Source organism: Anser anser (assembly GCF_964211835.1).
Source record: "Anser anser genome assembly, chromosome: 1".
Taxonomy (NCBI): domain Eukaryota; kingdom Metazoa; phylum Chordata; class Aves; order Anseriformes; family Anatidae; genus Anser; species Anser anser.
This window is the reverse complement of record NC_139720.1, coordinates 70193438-70213356: the sequence shown is the minus strand read 5'-3', so window position 1 is coordinate 70213356 and position 19919 is coordinate 70193438. Positions and strand designations below refer to the sequence as shown.

Genomic DNA, 19919 nt, shown 5'->3' with positions numbered 1-19919 from the left:
AATGTTTTTCATTTACCATCCAGTGCTGGTGTTGTATTTACATGAGTTCATTTAGGGAGTCCTAAGCACTCATGATGTTCTGGAATTAAGTATGTACATGAGACACAGGGCTTGTACAGTGCTGTAGGGTCTTGTGACACTATTTCTATGGACAGAAAAACACTGAACTGCATATTTTAGGAAGTGCTACCCCAAATCAGGGTTTGTGTTCTGGAAGTTATTGACTATAGAAGGTGGAGACGAACTGGTTTACTGACAGGGACACATCATTATGTGTGTTCTTAAAAGTGATGTTCAGCACTTGGATTACCTGTTAGATTCACCTCTTGGCTAAGCAATATCCATGGAGGAAACCTCAATCTGCATATCAAGAGGACTTTAACCACATAACCTTTTATTGTTTCCAATTTTATTATGTAATTCTGCACTTTGCTAGCTTAAATATATTTTTCTTTTTTCCTTTTTTTTCCGTTTTGCTTCCCAGTAATAGGAAGCAAACTGGAAATGATCTGACTAAAATTGAGAAAGCCACTTCTTTGGTAACCCAACTCATGGAGATGTGTGGAAGTTATTCTTCTACTTATGCAGTTCCTTTTCTACAGTATGGAGCTGTTCTAACTCCATATTTTGGAGTCAGCACTTTTAAATGATGGACATCACCGCACAGAACTAAAAAAAAATAATGCCCAAAGACAATCATAAAAGAGAGATGAAGTAATCTGTAACCTGGATGAAGATGATTCATGAGGTTTGATGCTGGCACTGCGATCTCTTCTCACTGGGGCTGGTTCCAGTGTAGGTAAACCTGTGGCTGATGTTGTTGTGGTCCAAGTGGAGGACACTCGTCTCAGCAGTCCTGGAGGCAAACTTCTCCGTAAGCGCTAGAGAAAAATCAGTTGCTTAGAGTTTATATAGGCTTATAAAAGCTTTAAACATGCAGTAGAAAAACATTGCTAGCATTTGATTAATTCTGCCTGATGATACCTGGTGAGGTACCTTTGGTCTGCACTTACCCAGGTATTACAGTGCCTACCTCCCACCGAAATCAGCACAGGCTGGTGCTTTCAACACTTGGAGAGTCTGGACCTTCCTCCCTATTTTAAGTTACAGAAAAGCTATGCATCCACAGCCCCATAGCCATAGATGTTCAACACTTGGAGGTCACTGGAGTCAGCCAGTTTTGACAGTGCTCTTTAGAAATTTTAGAAATGATGTGGCCAAAGGCATGTCATCAGGGCCACAAAGACAACTGAGGGATTGAAGCATCTGCCACACACAGATAGGCTGAGAGAGCCATGATTGTTCAGCCTGGAGAAGAGAAATCTTAAGGGAGATCTTATCAATGTGAATAAATACCTGAATGCAAGGAGGGGAAGGAAGATGGAGCCAGGCTTTCTGAAGTGGTATCCAGTGACAGGATAATAGGCAGTGGGCACAAAAATACAGGAAATTCCATTTAAATGTAAAAAAATAAATTACTGTGAGGATGATCGAACGCTGGAAGTGATTCCCAGAGTGGCTGTAGATTCTACATGCATGGAGATATTCAAAACCCAGTTGGACATAGTCCTAAGCAACCTGAACTAGGTTTATCCTAGAGAACTTGCTCCAGGTTCAAACTGCTTGAGATGGAGAATTGGACTAGATGATCTCCAGAGGTACTTCCAACCTCAACTGTTCTGTGATTTAAAATGTCATGAATGTTCAGACATCAAAGGGGCAAGGCAAGAAAGGCTGTAAGAAAAATAAGGTAGGGAAGCTTCTTTTTTTTTTTTTTTCCTGCTATACCTCCCCAATTTATAATAAAACTTTCATGATCTGACGTTTTGAAAAACTTACAAAAAGCAACACTTTACAGAAGATTTTTCTTGGCCACTTTACATTTTTCTTTCATCTGATTTTTCCTTTTCTCCAGTAATAGGACTTGTATCATTTTTCCAAAGCTTTCAAAGGCAGACAAATAATAAGGGATGATGATAAAGAGTCTTTGTGGAGGATTCTACCGTGATTTTATAAGATGTTTTCCTTGTAATTATTATGTCATTTTTATAGTTAAGAACTAAAATAAACGTCTCTGCAATAGAGAGCTTTGACTCTGTCAGAGGGTTAAGAGAGATAAGATGGAAGATACATGTGGGTCTGAAGCTCAAGCATACAGATAAATATGTTAACATGTTAACTCCATACCCAAGATACTCAGTGTCAGATGCTTAAGGTAAAGACCCTAAATCTATATTTAGACACATAAATAAAGGACTGCAAACATTAGTTTTATGAACCATAATGCATTCAGGTCAGTGAATTCTTCAGTCAAATTACTCCTCTGTAGCATTAACTCATTTCTTCATCCTTCATTTCTCTTTTCACTGGGTGTTATGCAATCACAAACTGGTATGTGTTCACTGTGCTTGCTCATGTGATGGCAGTATTCTTCCATGTAATTCTTCTCCTTACAGCCTAGAGTATAGCCAGTACAAACACATACACTAAACTTAACTGGAACATGTGCTTCAAAACCTGTGAACATCCACTTATATGCAGTTGCTACACAGGCAAGAAAAGTAATAATTATCATCATTAAAATAGGTTTAAAAAAGAATCACAAGTGTTGCAATTCAGATGGCAGGAAATGCTAAAATGAATGCTGTCTGTGACATTTGAACTATCAAATGTTAAAAGCATTTACTGTGCAATATATTTAATTGTACATGTGAAATCACATGAAAAAAGTAGTTTGGTTTTGGTCTGGAAAGTAAATGTAGGCCTCGCAGGACAGCTAATTAGCAATGAACATGCAATACAAACTTCTTCAAAGCTGATATATTCTTTCTAGCTCCTAACTTCCTAAATGTGGATGGTTAACAATGATAATATCCCTGTTGAATTCCTGAGCATTCCTGAAGCCATCTGTCAAGGCAGTAATATATATATTTTTCCAGTTCAGTATTCTTTTTTGTCTCAAGATTATTTCTCATGAGCGCACAATATTTGTCATACTAAGTATTGTTGTGATCTTTGTTTGTTTGTTTGGTATATCATTTTGAACTTGGTCCAAAGCCCATGGAGGTCATCACTAGCAACTTTTTTATTGACTTCTACAGGTTTTGCACCCCTGGCTAAGGGAAGGAAGAAAAGGCTGAAATTCGTACAAAAATGTAAAATTTCAACCTTCACAGTGGGCAAAAAGGTCCCTTACATTACTACTTAATACCCTGCTGTTCATTGAGTTTGATTGTCACCCCACATGCAGCGGCTCAAATATTTTGAGCGTGAGGGGACTTTCTGTGTAAGAATTAATGAGGCAGACTTGTGATTCAGATGCTGAAAGGCTTTTGCTTGTTCTGCTCCTGATCAGTTTTCTCTCTCTTACGCTCCAACCAACACCCACGAAGAAAACATGCACATCATCTGTGTGAATTATCTTTTGACAAATATCATCTTCTAAAGATGCCTGAACCAGAGTTTAGCTGGCCATGAGTTGAAAGATACACAGGGATTGTCTTGCTATGAAATCCACAGTCTGTTTAACTGTTCATATATTGGAGAGTATGATTAGTGCATAAAATGATAATCTAAAGAGATCTCCCATTAATCTAGTGCTATCCCTTAAAGAAAGGTCAGAGTTACTGTCCAGTACTTACCTTGGGAATAGCTAGTTTTTCCCCTTTCTCTGGACATTCCTCTGAGTCAGAGCAAGTGTAGTTCTCACTGAAGGACACCAAAGGATTCACCCTTGGTTTGTGGATGGCCTGGAAGGTTAACTGCGTATTAAGCAGGTTGCTCACTGTTCTCAGCGAAGTACACACATTGGGAGGCAATGAAGGATCTGCTAGAAGGTCTGTAATGAGCCCATGTGCTTCTCCCATGACAGCGATATCCACTGTGATACTGGTACCAGAAGACTGAAGAGAACAAAATTAGTACAGGTAAGGCAACAGAAATAAGCAACCTCCTGTGCAGTATCAGAGGTAATGGTAAACTTTGTTAGCAACTTTTGTTAAATCCATTACAAACAGAATGGAAAATTAATAGCATGAAATAATTCTTTAAATAAATCATGCTGAATAGATCAAGCATCAGGCATAACACTCACAGTCTGCGATGAGTTTAGAATTTCATCATATCCGATTTCCCAGCTTTCAGCACCTGCAGCTTACTTAATTCATCTGAATGAATTGTTCAGGCTCCCTACAGAGACATAGTCAATGGCCAAGGGCTATTTGCACAAATAAATTTGGAGACATAGCTTAGGATGGGAGTAGTCCCTCTTGAAAGATGTTTTTCTACTGTCCACAGAGGGATCTAGGACAAGTAATTTATGTTCACTGATTATGCTTAGATGAATTAAATGAATCCCAAGCATATTCTGAGATTTTTAAAATATTTCCATGATGTTAAAATATAGCATTCTGGTACAGTGGTCACAATGTTCTTCTCCAACCAAGTGTGTGTTGGGCAGTTATACCAAAATCAAAATAGAGCAAGAAGTGGATTTTCCAGTCCTTTTTTTATTCAGACAGAAGTAATGAGAATAATTACTCTACAGGCTTGTATGACCAGTTCAGGTGGTCCTTAGTCTCCCTTGGGTTTGAAATATATACCTACTTCACATATATCATTTAAAAAGAATTATTAACCAAAGTGATGTGTAAGCAGAAATAATACCAAGAAGCAGTTTGCACCACTGACATATCTTGCACACCTTACTCAGTACATGTACATAATTGTTCTGCACATTACACACTGCAAACCAACTGTGGTCCAGGCAAACTGCCTTTGTACATGTAGCCAGGCCACACATCATGCACACAGGGAATCTAACACAGCTGGAGCACTGGGCTTCCAGCACATGCACAAGAGGCTTGATTCATAACTGCATCTTTGAACTTCTCCAGATTTCCCAACATTCAGCAGCTCTAATTGCCATCCTTCCTGAAACCCAGTAGGGCAATATGTTACCACTGAAAGAAACAGTCCATTGCCAAAAGCACAATAGGTGTCAAATCTGTGAATTGACAACTATATGATACAATTGCAGAAGACTGAGGATCTTTAAAATCTGCTAGGAGGGAGACTGGATCTGTACAGAAGCAGAATAAATAGAAAGGCATCAGGCACATTGTTTGTTGGTTCTGAACTATGAATACAGCAGTGACATTTCAGCCTCACTAGCTGGTGCGCTATAAATCACCATAAATTCTATGTGGAGTCACTGATTCAAAACACTCCAAGACCGAACATTTTTCCTTTGCAGTGCTTCTGAAACATAAACCCAGTCCTACTGTTTGGGGCTTTTCAGTAGGCGTATGTACAGTTTGCCTGAGATTCCATTCCAGACAATTTTGTACTCATTTGTTTCTGTGTATATCTTAGTGAAATCTATGATACGCAGTTTTCCAAATGGGGAAGTTATGCCTGTGAAAAGAGCATATGGGCTTCTTGGAGTGGCAGGTACATCGCATGGAGAATTGGGCAGACTGCTTAGCAGGAGAGTGATCAGAGCCCTGGCCAGGAGTGACTCACCAGTGACATCATTTATGGACCTCACAGTACATCAAAGAACAGCAAAACAGAGCTTTACATAGCTTCACTCTCATGAAAGGCTTTACAAGCCATAGCAGAGCAAGTCTAAGGAAACTGATATATTAGCTAGGTGTAGCTAAACCTCTCCACTCTGTCTTCCCAATCGCATAGTGTGGGTATCATGTCCTTGGCAATAGCTGTTTCACTCCACTGACCCAGTCCTTATGTCCTACTTCTTGTTCACACAAAGGCAGTATCAGAAAATGGAACTCCGCACTCCCCATCCTGTCATGCAACCAGAAAAAACTGCTTCTTCCTCACATTTCTGGTTGATTTTAATTTGCTATCATGACAAAGAAAAGAAACTGCTTGATATACTGAAGTGCTTCTTCATCCTACTGGAAAAAAAAAATAAAAATGGCTGAAGTTAATTTAATGGCTCTCTTCATTGCTTAATCTCTCAGGAGTCCATGCTGAAGATTCTGGCAGATGCTAAAGAAAATTCTTAAATTAAAAGTCAAGGCTTGGAATAGGAGGAATTAATTGTCTATCTTAGCCTCCACCATGTAAAACAGACCAAAGGGGAGAGAGGGAGAATACATCATTCGAAGTGCGATAGAAGCCTCATACTTTCAGCAAAACTGCATAATCTACAGTTTGAAATTCTATTAAGCCTGGAGCCTGGAGTTGTTGACTGCTGATCAGAGACAGAGATTAATACTTCAATGAAGTAAACACGTCTGACTCAGCGGGTCATATGCAGAGGCCCAGATTTTGTGCTGCAGTACTAATATTTGGCAAAGCAGCCAACATTGTTCTCGTTGATAAGCACCAAGTGGGGCAAGGGAGAGCCTTGCTCTTCTCATTGGTGTATTTCTGTCACACGGCCTCTGACACATGGGGAGGCCTTGAACCTGCGACCCATCAGGCTTGCCCAGCTCCAACACCGGGCTCTGCTGTGTTACATGAGGAGCTAGTGTAGGGGCCACAGGGCCCCCAAACAAGGACGCCACATGCTGGGTCTCATCCTGCCCCTGGGCTGTGCCAGCACCTCACTGCCAAGGACAGCCAGCACTCAGATCAGGTTAGGCACCTTACAAACAGCAACACTGCTGTTGCCCATGTCCCTGCCAGGGGAAATAAGTTAAATATTGTATTATATGCAATTATTATAATATAAATATCATATATTGTAGTACAGTCTTGTTTGAACTACTTGTAATACTACCACACTCAATCCTTACAGCATATTTAAAAGGAGAAAAGATCATGCTTAAATTCAGTTTTAAGAAAAAAGCAGGAAGGGCTTCTCTCTTTCACCATTTTCAGTACATTAACACATTAACAACACATGCTAAATTTATAGTTTGTATACTAAAATTTAATTGAATTGAACCTCTATATAGGAAAATATTTGTTGTTGTTGTTGTTTGTTTGTTTGTTTTCCTGGCAGTTTGAATATTTCATCAGTTTCAGAATGAACTTTGAATACTATCAGACTACTCTGACTAGATAAAAATACAGATACTTAAATGACTATTTCCTTAAAACTATTACAAATTGAATGCACGAAACATTTTTAAAAACTGTATTTTTTGATTCTCTAATATAAAACAGTAAATTGCTGACAATTTTAGATTGACATCATAGTATATATGCATATACACCGATGTACAGATATATGTACAGTCTTTTTTGAGGGTACAAGTGCATACAAAATCCATGCTCAGATTTGATATGTGGTTTTCTATTAATGTGCATAGCCTCTTCATGAACTGATCTGGATTCTTTCCAAACCATTTTACTCATCTAAACACAAAGGCCAGATACTTGGGAATACAGGCATGAATAATGTTTGCAATCAACAAAAACAAACAACCCTCTAACTTGATTAAAAAAAAGAACAAACCAAACCAACCAACCAAAAGCAAACAGCCATGCTAAAGTGAATTTTAATTTCACACTGGTGAGTATTCATTTATCAATCTATGCTAATAATTGTGAATTCAGTTTCCTCACAAGAATTTTGGAGAAGGCTGGCTTACTGCTCACTTTGTGACTTCATTCTCACTCTGATTTAAGCGATGTCATGTGGTGACTAAAACCAAAGAGTTCTAGGGTATGAGAACAAGAAATTGAACAGACAAGAAACAAAAGTAAGACCACATCAACTAAACATGCTCTTTGATAACTAAGTTAATGAGTAATATAAGTTCCTTACAATGCTGTAAAACAGTTGGTATTGTTTTTATTTTTATTTTTAATTATTATTTTATTTTATTTTGCTTTATTTTATTTTATTTTGTTTTTTCCTTCTTTCTATTTTTAAACTGGCATTCAGGTGGGTATTTGAGGCTGTGGTACCACCTGGGAATCCCAGTGGATTCCCACTTTTTGTCTATATTCAGGCTTCATTTTAGGTACAGAAATAAAAGAAAGGGGTTCTCTCCTAAAAAAGTCATATGGATTAAAAAAAAAAAAAAAGTGGCAATATGACGGTAAAAAGCATTACAGAACAGGGACAGACCCACACACTTCCTAGCACCAGCTGCAATCATCCATGTTTGCATGGGTGGGGGCTTACTGGGAACTTTCACATGCCATGAAGTGCCTGTATTGCCGCCAACTTACAATACCAAATCACAGGCAGCATGTCCTACTGTCACACTGACAATTTTTGTCAGAGCAGGGAACTTTTATCTTTTAGGAACACTCTTAAATGTAATATGAAAACAATGTTCTGGTAAATTTTAATGATCACTTGGCATTTTCAGACTTGAATAATTCATTTTGGATTCCATAACATGGCTGGAACAAAAACTTTCAAAATTTGCATAACCTTCTGTATGCTTTTATATTACATTTTACAAAATCCCATTTGTTTTCTTCTACTAAATTATATTATGCAAAAAAAAATCTGAGAATAGTTTTTTACTCACTAGGGGAAAAAGCAGATAAAATTGTGTAGAAAAAAAAAAGGAAATAAAAATAACAGAATCCTTTACTCATAAGACCTGATATATAAATTTGGTTTATAAATTGATCAGTTGACCCACCTGTGAAGCAAATTTGATGTTCTCATACGTAATGGATGCTCTACTGCAAATAAAATTCTGTCCCCCACCTTTCCTCAATTAGTGTTCTGCATATGTTTTACATGAAACTGGACTCACCTAGCTTAACTAAAAAAATACTACTCTCTCTCCACCCCACAATAAAGGATGTCTAACATGACTACACTACACAAAACAGTCAAAATTTAAGCATAACAATAACATAATAATATCAGAAAGGAAAGAATAAAACAGTTATCAAATACAAACCACAAATCATTTCACATAACTTCATGTTAAAAAGTAAAATATTCATTTGCTGTGGCTTGTAGAGGGAAAAGCATTAAAGGCAGAGATGCTGGTCTTTCACCACATTACACTCAAGAACACTCTGTAAGTGAAAGAATGGGGGAGACAGGAGAGGAAAAAGGAAAAGAACAGCATCCAGCATATCTTCAATCTTCACACAATTATGAGCAACAATAAATCACAATTTGATATAGTTTCCAAGTCACATCATGAGCCCTCAGGCCAAGCAGTCTGGAAACAAAATTAAAAGCAAATATAATTCTCCATTATTTTAATGTCCACGGAGCGATTTGAAGGGTAAACATGAATTGGCTTCTATGGAAATAATGAATCATTTTAAAGGCGCCACAAACTTAACTACTCCACCTTTCACTGGATGACTAAGGAGAAAAGAAAAGCATGTGTACAATTCTTTGACATTCCGCTTTTCTGCATTTAAAGCTGCAGAACTGTCGTCTTACTCAGACTTCTTATTTTTATTTTATTCTTATCTTGTCCTAACATGAGATTTGTGTTTTTCTCTTTGTCTGTGAACAATTAGGAGATTTCTGAGGATCTTTTTTCGTGAAGCATAGCATTTCCACTTCTGTCTGGAGGTGAACGTGTCACAAGCTCTGTCAAACAGGCATATTCTTTGGTAGGACAGAATACAGCACCTTCCTTTTGTCCCAGCAAACTGATCAGAGAAAATCATCCCTAATCACCAGTGTGACCGCTGATTTTGCTGTTGATGCTTTAAAGTACCCAGAAGCACGTAACCATAAAACAATCTTGTGTGAGCCATAGGGATTACGGTTCTGTCCCTGGGTACACGGCATTTGGGCTGGCATCACCATAACAACTGAGCCCTTCCTGGTAACAGTTAAGCTGAGCTCTGGTCTGCCTAGGAGGAAATGCTGAGACCAACACACATGGTACACCTGCAGACAGAGCATTCACCTGCACCGTGTCATAGGGGCTCCTAGGACCAAAGCACAGCCAGCAGAAATTTTTACTAGTAGTTCTGCAGACAGAAGATCCAATAAAATGTGGCTCACTTTAGAGCTGTATTCTGTGCCCCCCTCGGCACTCGCTGCAGTGCGATGACCCCATTTCTTGACAACAGCCGTGTAGGTGCACGGTCAGGAGGAGGCAGACGTGCTGGGAGCTATGGGCACAGTGAGGAGCAGGTTTATACTTCTCTCCCCATAATCCCTCTCTGTGTTAAGCTTCCAGTCAGTTACTACCAAAAAAGGCCACTAATGTGGATCTTCCTCTGATACCCCATCATAGGTTGTAACAAGATTTCTAGGAAGATAATAATTTTTGGTGCTTCTTCCCATCTGTCAAATTTGCTTTAAACCATCGGACGGCACTATCACGTAATCCTACTTTGTTCAGAAAACCAGTATGAAAACAACACAATTTTTAAATGGCTCTAACATTTAATCTATTCGGCATAGTCATGACTTTGCAAATCATGAATATGGAGTCTTTCAGAAAGAGGCAGGGTTTGAGGAAGAAACACTTTGCTTCTCTTACAAGATCTGTGGAATGCATCTCAATGTTTACAGCAAACTTCATTGGTGGCTGCAGGCACCATCTCGATGTCCTGCACCCCTATTTTAGGTGGCAACATTCACAGAGCTCATGGCTAAAGCTGACTTAACTTCTTCCATTACAGGACCTTTCAGTTTGTGATAACTTTGTCAGCCAAAGAGCTCAGACTCAACTGGCCTGTGCCAGGTATTTGGCTGGGGTGAATTATTTCAACATTTGAAAAAAATTGTTCAGACATTTACAAGAATACTGCTGGAGTGTTTTATTCATGCTAAGAAATCTTAGTAAACTGATACCATTTAATCTGCAGCAGGCACTGAGTGTGCGTTAAGGCCTTTTGCCTTCCCTGGGGGAGGAAAAAAAAAAAAAAAGTTGGTCTCGCATGATCTCTGTGGTTGGCTAGAAACCAGCCACTAAACTGCCTGAGGATGCCGCTGGCCCTATGTGTGCACACCTCCACACGCTACTCATATGCCTCATGTGCTGTGCACAACATCCCAGGGGGCAAAGGAATAACACATTTAATCCAAAATTGCACTGTCAGTCTCCAGCTCAGACTTACACCTCAATTATTCTCCCCTCTTGCTAAGGGACAAGGTCATGGTAATTGTTATCACTGCAGTGCTGTTATAATTGTTATCACACTGCAGTGATTGCTCCTCTTTCCAGTGCCTAGGCTTGGGTGAGCATCTCCCTTGATGGGCCACACCTGCTCAGAGGGAAGTCTGTATCAGAGCTTTAGCAGCAACATCTGCTTTAAAGCAACAATATGCAGGAGAGTCTTTTGCATATCATAGGTAATAGGCAACCTGACATTATGAATACTCAGGGGTACTTAAAAAGAAAAAAAAAATAAAAAATAAATATCTTAGAATACATTTTAGTCCCAAGCAGTTTTGGTGCCATCTGTAGTTTTCAAGGGAAATTCATATCTTGCTCCCAGGTCACCTAAACAAGCTTTATTGGATTTTTAAAATGCAACAAAAGAAAATCTTTTTGCAGTTGTTGGCAAACAAATAAAGACAAAGAAAGATGCACATGCACAAATCATCTCAAGGAATGGGGTCATTAGTTTTGGTAAGATTTGAGACCCAAAACTAGGAAGCCTGCATCTGAGTGAATTCACGTACTGGATGTAACCCAAAGCAATGAAAGAATTCCCCACTGTCTATATCTGACAGAAGGCACCTCAAATTTACCAACTCCACCAGCACCAGTGTAAAGTAGTACCTGGTTTTCCATGTTCCCTTCTGCCCCAATGGGACATAAGTATCACCCCCCAGAAATCACGGGGGAAGGGGGCAGGGGGCTGTCACCCAGAGCTTGTGGTGTTGGTAGCACCACTGCTCTGCAGGACACCAGAACGGTGCAGGGTGTGCTGGAACCAGATGCACTTGGGCTTGGCCTCAAGGTCCAGGGGAAGTCCCAGTTCAAAAAAAAAGACTCGTGGAGGAGTTCTGGTGACTGTCTGCATAAGGCATTCCGCAAGAAGGAGCCAGGGAGAGCAGCTCCTGGATGGAGGCGAGAGCACAGGGCAAACTTCCTGGCGAAGAGCCACCGTTTGCAGCTTGGAAACCTTGTGGAAACTCTTACGCTTATGCTTGATGTTCTCAGCAGAGCCTCAGGAACTCAGTCACCCAATTCCCAGGGACTTTCCATGTGATTTGACTGCCTAAAAACCTTAAACTATCATGACTATCCCAGTCTGAAGAACTATTTGACAATGTAGAGCAGATCACAGATTCAGCCATAAACAGTCGTGGCTTATTATTTAAGAAGTAGACACAACTCCAGCTAAACTCAGAACTTTAAAAATTATTACTTTTCTTTAAAACACAGCAGATGGAAAAAATTATATTCTAAATGGGGCTCAAATCTGCTTTGAATAACACAGACTGAGGAATACAATTCTGTACTACAGAGACTGTCCTCAATTGTCTTACATTATTGTTCTTCAATTTGTACATCAGATGGTCACAAATTGGTAGCTTGAAGCTGATAGTTTGCATTCATGCGAAGAAAACAGTGACAACTGTCTTCAGTCTCAACTTGAGATGCAGTAATACCAGCTGGGGCCCAGCAGGAGCAGGACACAGGGTGCACACGTTGCGGAAGATATGCCATCTATTAATACCTGGTGATCTTACCCATGTGAGTCTACAGTTCCAATAACCCAACTGCCTGCTTAGCACAGGAAGCTATTTTGATTCTACGGTGAACTGAAACACAGCAGCCAAATACACAGCATGAGTTAAAAAAAATCCATTGAAAGCAATAATCACCATTCTGCCTCCTGCGTACTAACTAATCCTCCCACATTTTCAACTTGACAGTCTCAGTTACACTAGAACAAAGCCAAAGGAACTGTATATTCCCGTATTTCATCCCTTTCAAAATATCTCAACCTCTTTCAGGATGCAGCTTGGGAAGTGACATCACAATTATCAGCAAGTTGCAGAAATACATACGAAAACTAAAACTAAAACTAAAAGTTCATGTCCACCTCAGTCCTTTATAACGGACTGTTTAACAACATTAAGCAGAACAGTATTATTAAATACCACTAAAGTCATAATGAAAATATATTAAGATAAAAGATTTTTTTTTGGGGGGGGGGCTGTCAGAGAATTGCTATGGAGAGCATCAAATATGTTCTTAAACACTAGAAGTGAGCTGGCATAAATTGGGGAAGAAATCGAGAAACTGGGGAAAAAAATGAACTCTGAGGTTTAAAGAACAATTCAATGAGTCTTGCAAACCAGAATAAGACAAAAATTAGAATCTAGAAAATCTTCATCACTGAAGTTGCAGATAAAGTGTCTTTAAAGTTCAGTTTGTTCTTACTGAAATTATGACATGGATTTGGAAATTAGCCAACTGTGTATCTTGTGCCATATTTTGCATGTGCCGTAGGAAAAAGAGCAGGAAGATCTCATGAAACACTCCAGGCATACAGAACATTAACGATATTTAGTGGCTGAGTTTTCAGAGAGTGCTTTCACTTAAACCAAAGGCAGGCATAGATACTCTGAACTTTTTGAAAAGGATAAAATCTGAGGTTATGAAAATCAAGTGATTGCCTTACTCAATCAAATCGGTCAAATTTTAACACTATTTTCTTCTCCATCAGTCCTCGTGGTTTGCATTATTTTATCTCTCCTGATTTAGAGTGCTCACACTAATACCAGTTAATAACTATCTAGCCTCCTCCTCCTCCTCATGACTTTGTCACTAATGAACTCCTCTGTGGAAAGAATTAAACATTTTTCTTTAAGACTCGGCTTTGGATTCTTACATCATGACTCATACAAGAAAAGCAGCTTTAACCTTAGGGACTTACAGCCCCCAAATCCTTCATCATCAACACTGAAGAGTTGTGATTTCTCTCAAGAACAAGCTACTTCAACATCTAAAACCAGGACGTGCAAACGGCACACTAAGCATGCACTCACTATATGTGAAAATCACCTACCTCTCCTAGGTTACATATGGGAAGATACTTCAATGAAGATCAGAGAAGAGAGAAACAGTAATTCATGTACAAGAAAAACAAAACACTATCCTCTACATGTCTTCTGTGATGTTAAAATGATTTTCTTTGCTTAGCACAGATACAAACTGACAGACCAGCAAGCCCTGAGGACTGTTTCCAACCTACTTCATTCTTGACCTGCAAGGATTTACTTAAAGACACATTAGGTTATTTTATACTATAGGCTTACTTTGCCTTTATTGTCACAAATGAGAAAAAACATTTCCATGCTGAGATATAAGTTGTACAGCTGATCACAGCAAGAGGTCAGTGGCTGCATAAAATGGCCATTTTCAGTCCAGAGCTACTGTTCTGGCCTACAATCTATGAACCAGATGCTAAAGGCTCTGTGACTTTCTAAGAAATCTCATCAATCTTTAACTCCTTTTCTGAATCTGGTGACTGATTAGTACTGGGTATCTGCACAGTTTTAGTCTAAGTAAAGACCTCCTTTCAGCTGGTGGCTTGTAGGTTGTGAACAGCTCTTGACTTGCACTTTAGAAAAAAAAAAGAAAGAAAGAAAATGCAGATAATAACCCTAATTATGATATGTTGATTGCTTCTCAATTCAAATTAGAGATTCATCCATCTGTGCTTCTGATTCACGAACATCTCACCATACCAAACTCTGAGCACCTGGCTCAGGATCTGTGCTTTTTGATGAGGGTCAAAACACTTCTATGCTTGGAAAGCTTGGATTCAAATTCATGTCTAAATTTAGCAGCACTGGCTTCTCATTTACAAAAGACAACCAAAGCCATAAAGACCAAAAAGCAGATCATGAAGCATTGGCTTTTACACTGGCAATCCATCTAGACAATGATTTCTATTTCTACACTGACATATGCTTTCTGTTTGGATGTAGGTGTTAAGAAAACAAAACAAAACAAAAAAACAGTTGTGACCCATGTGTTCCATGTGACCCATATGTTATTTAAAATGCTAAATTTTAAAATGTTAAATGTACACATATTACTTAAGATGTTAAATCCCTTTGAAAAGTTGAATTTCAGTGATTCGTCTGAATATACTCCAGTAAGAAATGAATGATGATACATTAGTGAGTGCAAAAGAAGCCCTTATGATTACTGAACAGATTAGGTAGGCTGAATTTGGTGGGACAAGGTGACCCACTGAAACCCCAGCAGTAAGACTTTTTCTGAAGTGTCACAAGAGAAATACCGAAATCACATTTAAAAGAGAACAGGTGAGTGGAGTCTGCTTAAGTCATTGCTTCTTTCTGAGCACACTGCCCATACTCAGGCAAGCATCCTGCTAGTACTCACACTCTGGTACAGGTGAGGCTCAAAACACTCCTACCTCTGCTGACGCTGAAGAACCATGTGCTGCTACGGTGAAGCTAGAAGATAACTATCAAGTCCTACATTACCATAGAGTCAACTCAAAATAAAGAGCACCGTCTGATGGGTAAGTCACCTGCGGCACTGACATCTATTACTTTTCAGACAAGTACCTCTGCCAGGGGGCGTGCACATGCAAGTACATGCAGAACCAAGCATTTCAGAGCATGCAAATTCTGCTGAGGGTGGCAGCAGCACAGAGAGTGTACTACACTGCCCAGGCAGCTGGCACACAGCATACCACACAGGTACCAAATCCCGAGGGGTGAAGCCCACCAATGGCAGAAGAGAGGTCCTATACACAACCTAGCCACCAGCTACCACTAGGCGCATCAGTGTAGAGATCTTGCATCAACGCAGCGTATCTGACTGCAAGAAAAGTAACAAGTGTGGAAACCTAAGGAACTATGGAGAAGTATAGAGAATACATAAAAGAAAGACCAGGGATCAGGAGGAAGAGGAAGACATATTGATAAGTTGAAATCAAAGAGGAGGACATAAGGAGGGCTACTTTCAAATCAGCTGGCATTAGTGCCTTAAAACCACACAGAAGTTCATGTTTCCTGGCAGATGGGTTAAAAGGCTGCTCTGAATTTTTAAAAGGATGTGTAGGAAAGCAGTATCAACATGTAAATCTCTCCTTTATCATTGAAAATCAACTCTTTGAAAAGGTACATCAGTAACAAGTTTTGGTAGTTTAACTCAACAGGAATCTTACTAATCAGTGGACTTATTACTGAGCTATTTGCTGATAACACTTCACTTTCAATCACACAAATTTGCCAAAGAACTGTCTTCCACAAAGAACAACAGTGTCCTGAGAAACTAGAAACTGGGTTTCAAGCTAGGCAGCTCAAGTGTTCTCACTTTATTGACAACTTTATTGTCAATATTATGTACCATGACAGAAAGGTATTGGTTTGGGAATTTCTGAAAACGTAAAGAGCCTATTTTATCTTTGTTTCAGCAAATTTAAAACATTTTTTATTAAAATATAGGAATGAGAATTCATTTCAACTTTGCAAAATTTAAATCTTCACTTTGAAAATGTTGAAACAAACTTACTCTCTTTTTTTTCTTTTTTCTTTTTTATTTCCTCTGAAAAGGTTATGACTTCTTATCTGCAAAACAGCCTGGTACCCACATTTGCACTTTTTGCCACATCAGACTTCTGCAGAGCCTTAGTGTGTCGCTTGCATTCACAGGTTCTTTGTTGATTTAAGTGGGGCTGACCCATAATGGACTAGACCCTGAAGATGACTTCAGTATTCAGGTTTGCTAAGAGTAGTGACCTAGTGTAAGATATTTAAGTTAGAATTCTCCCTCCACAGTCAGCTTAACTTTAAGAGCCGATTCAGAATAACAAATATGTAAGACCACTTTGATCACAAGGAAACACTTCCTACCATTGGCCTTGTTGAATAGCCATGTACATCTCTCACTGCCAAGCTTTATGTAAACATATTTGTTAACCTACTGAAACAGACAATGAGCAAAATTGTTTGCCATACAGTACTCTAACAAAGCTGATGAAGTATGTGCATTTAGTCTTCCTACGTCTGTATTATCTCCCTGACTGCTTCAATCTGAGTGTTACCGGTGGTCCCAGACACCTCTTTTATTCTATTGAAGTTAAAAAATAAAAAATAAATCTACTGACCAATTCTCTCTGCATACACTCCTCTGCTGCTCCTAATGCATTTGGTGGAATTTTGGGCAATAACATAAGTTCTCCAGAAAAAAAAAAAAATTACTTTAGTTAATTATTTGTTCTTTTAAAAGAACAAATTCCTAGCAAAATGCAAATTCCTGTAATTGCTAACAAAATGCTAATACAGAGCAGGAAACATACAACAGTAATGCTCACACTGTGCAACACTGGCATTTTGCCAGTAACATGAAGCCTGCCCTTAATCTGAATATGAATTTATTTGTATCCATCTCATCTTTTATTGCAAGCAAAAATGGCTGTAGAGAGCAGAAACATTCTATCTGATATTAGAGCCAAATGAAACAACTTCACCAAATTAAACATGCTCAAAATTTATCCACTTGCCCTTTTAATCTTCACTGATAGATCAAAGATATATGTTGGATTTCCCGTCAATAAAATCAAGGTGGCATAAGAAGGCAACACGATGAGGTTCCACTTTGTTCTGCTTTTTAGGAAAGATGCTTTCAATCAGGAAGGGATTTCTCTGACATGATACAAATATGCCTTTAAGCCATAACTAACTGCCTAATGATCTAATTCTATACAGACCCAAAGTAATATACCTCACACTTAAAGATGTTAATAGCTCAGTTTAACTTGGGGGATGGGAATTAATTGGAAAGAAAGGAATTAACATTTAGTTTGCCTTTTTATAAGCAGAGAAAAAAAAATGTAAATCAAAAGCTGTCTCTAAAGGCTAGCTAATCCTTCGTGTATAAAGAAAACCAGATGAGCCCGTGCCAGTTAAGAACAAACAGACAAGTTGCAAACAGGACTTCATATTTAACTCCAAAGCCTGATTTGTGTGGATTTAGGTGTACTTAGTAACCAGGCGAAAAAGATAAAAATCTCATTCTGACTCTACGTATGATTTAGGGTTTTCTTCTCTCCTTTAAGGGCTTGCTTATGTGATCAGCCTAAATGAGAAGCAATTAAAAGATGTTTTGCCAAGTGCACAGAACAAATTATTTTACATAAAACCCTTCCACTGACATACTTCTAACCACACACAGTAACTATTTTTGCTTGTAAAATGATGTTCATTTAGGTCTGTATAAACTATTTATGAATCCACCTTTAACACAGCACAATGTTTCCTCCATGCACTGAGCTGACAGCAGCGCAAAACTCCACACAGCTCCAGAAAAGCTGTCTGGCCTCTGCTTCCCCTCCAGCAGCTGCAGCCTCATCAGTGACGGTCCAGACACCAGCCCTTTGTTAGTGATGAGAATATAACGACGAGATCAGAGCACAGGTCGTCAGCTGGAATGGGGCCACTGCCTCGTTTGTAAACCGAGCAATGCCCACCGGGAGTTCCCAGTGGGATGGAGCGAGGAAGCCTGCAGTGTCACTACTCTTTCCGATGGTCGCTGGCTCCCAGACCGTCTGCTGGTGTCTCGGGGGGCGGGGGGCGTCAACAGCATAGGAGAAGGGGAGAGGGGGCTATGTGGCACAAGTATGAGGACATCCAGCTGCTGACATGAAAAGCACAACGGGAGAAGGGGATACGAGCTTCACAGAGGGCATGACAGTGAGAAATTTGTGGAACAGCTGGTTTAAATATGCAATCAATGCTAAAGCACAGATACTTCCATAAATAAACATACCACACCACCTGGATACCTGATGCTAGGTAACTGCTTAAAGGGAGTCAGGGCTTCAGAAAGGGTACAACATAACAACAGTGGTGCAACTGAGCAGAACTTTTAATACATCCCATTACGATCGTGCAGTTTTATGTGTGGAAAAGACTTTCCTAGGTATCACCAGATGGCACTATTCTTCTTTCAAATCGTGACTTTACCTCTGTTGTGCGCATAACATGCTACCATCGTTTTGGGAGGAAAAAATTCTTAATCTTTTTTTTTTTTCTTTAATATATATGTATTAGTCCAGTAGCCTCTTGCTGTTTGCAGTCTTTCCAATGATCTTAAAAACCTTGTATAAACAACAAAGAAATTGCTGCATCTGGGGGACATGGAGGGAATCTCATAACATTTTCAACTGACCCTCGTGTAAAAATGTTCTGCAGTAGAAGGATTACAGACATTTCTGTAGGAATACAAAACTCCCCAACAATAAATGCAGTGCTTGACAACTGTATTAAGAAAGCAGAATGTCTTTCAAGAAGTAAGTCAAGGATAGCATACGCATACACAAATATATCCCTTTACCCTCCATTTCTTATGTATTCTACCAGAGCTGCTAAAGATGCTAAATTAATAATTATGCTGTGTTTAGTAAGAAAGCATTCCCTAAACTTGGTTGAAGATTATTTTACTTACTTAATATTTATCTGTTTATTGTAAAATAGAGCTGTTGAGAGTATCCACAAACAAATTGTATTGGAGGATAGAAAATTAAATAATATTGCAAAAAATGCTAATAAAGAAACAGTGCAAAAAATAAAAAAGACAGTGCTTGCCTGTGCACGCTCATGTAAGCATGATTTATGTCAGCTTCTTGGATGTGGTTTTCAAGAGGATACGAACTGTTTGGCACCAAGTTTGCTATTAGGTACAAGGCTCCAGTGGCTATGGAAGCAAATGCAGAATGCAGCTGATTTGGAAATACAGAAAGGGCACATTAAAACTGAAGTCTCAAAACCCTCTCATCCTAGATAGGTAAGGTTTTTTGTTGTTGTTGTTTTTTCTTCTCAGTCCACCAAAGGACTCATCTCACTCAAGAGTTTACAAATTGGTAACTTCAGGGGCAAATTTACCTGCAGATTGACTCCTCTAACTTCAGCTGGTGTCACAGCAGAACTGAAGTTTGCCTGCTATGCTTGAGAGTTGAATTCCCTCACAAAATATATTTTTTTCTCCAAGCAACTCCCCCCCTTTCAGCTCCTAGAAGTTGACAGGCTGCTTCCTGTTCCATGATCTGTG

General features: G+C 39.1%; 1 protein-coding gene across 3 annotated transcripts in view; it reads right to left on the bottom strand.

Annotated features, from left to right (window-relative positions):
* Window positions 1-19919, bottom strand: part of PDE3A (phosphodiesterase 3A) — a 266283-nt gene that overhangs the window by 49632 nt on the left and 196732 nt on the right. For all 3 annotated transcript variants that reach the window (XM_083821772.1, XM_083821773.1, XM_083821774.1), the window contains 2 exons: window positions 3642-3902; window positions 727-881 (listed from right to left, as the gene is read on the bottom strand). In XM_083821772.1, coding sequence (XP_083677898.1) covers window positions 727-881; window positions 3642-3902 — 416 coding nt within the window. The remainder of the gene's footprint in view (window positions 1-726; window positions 882-3641; window positions 3903-19919) is intronic.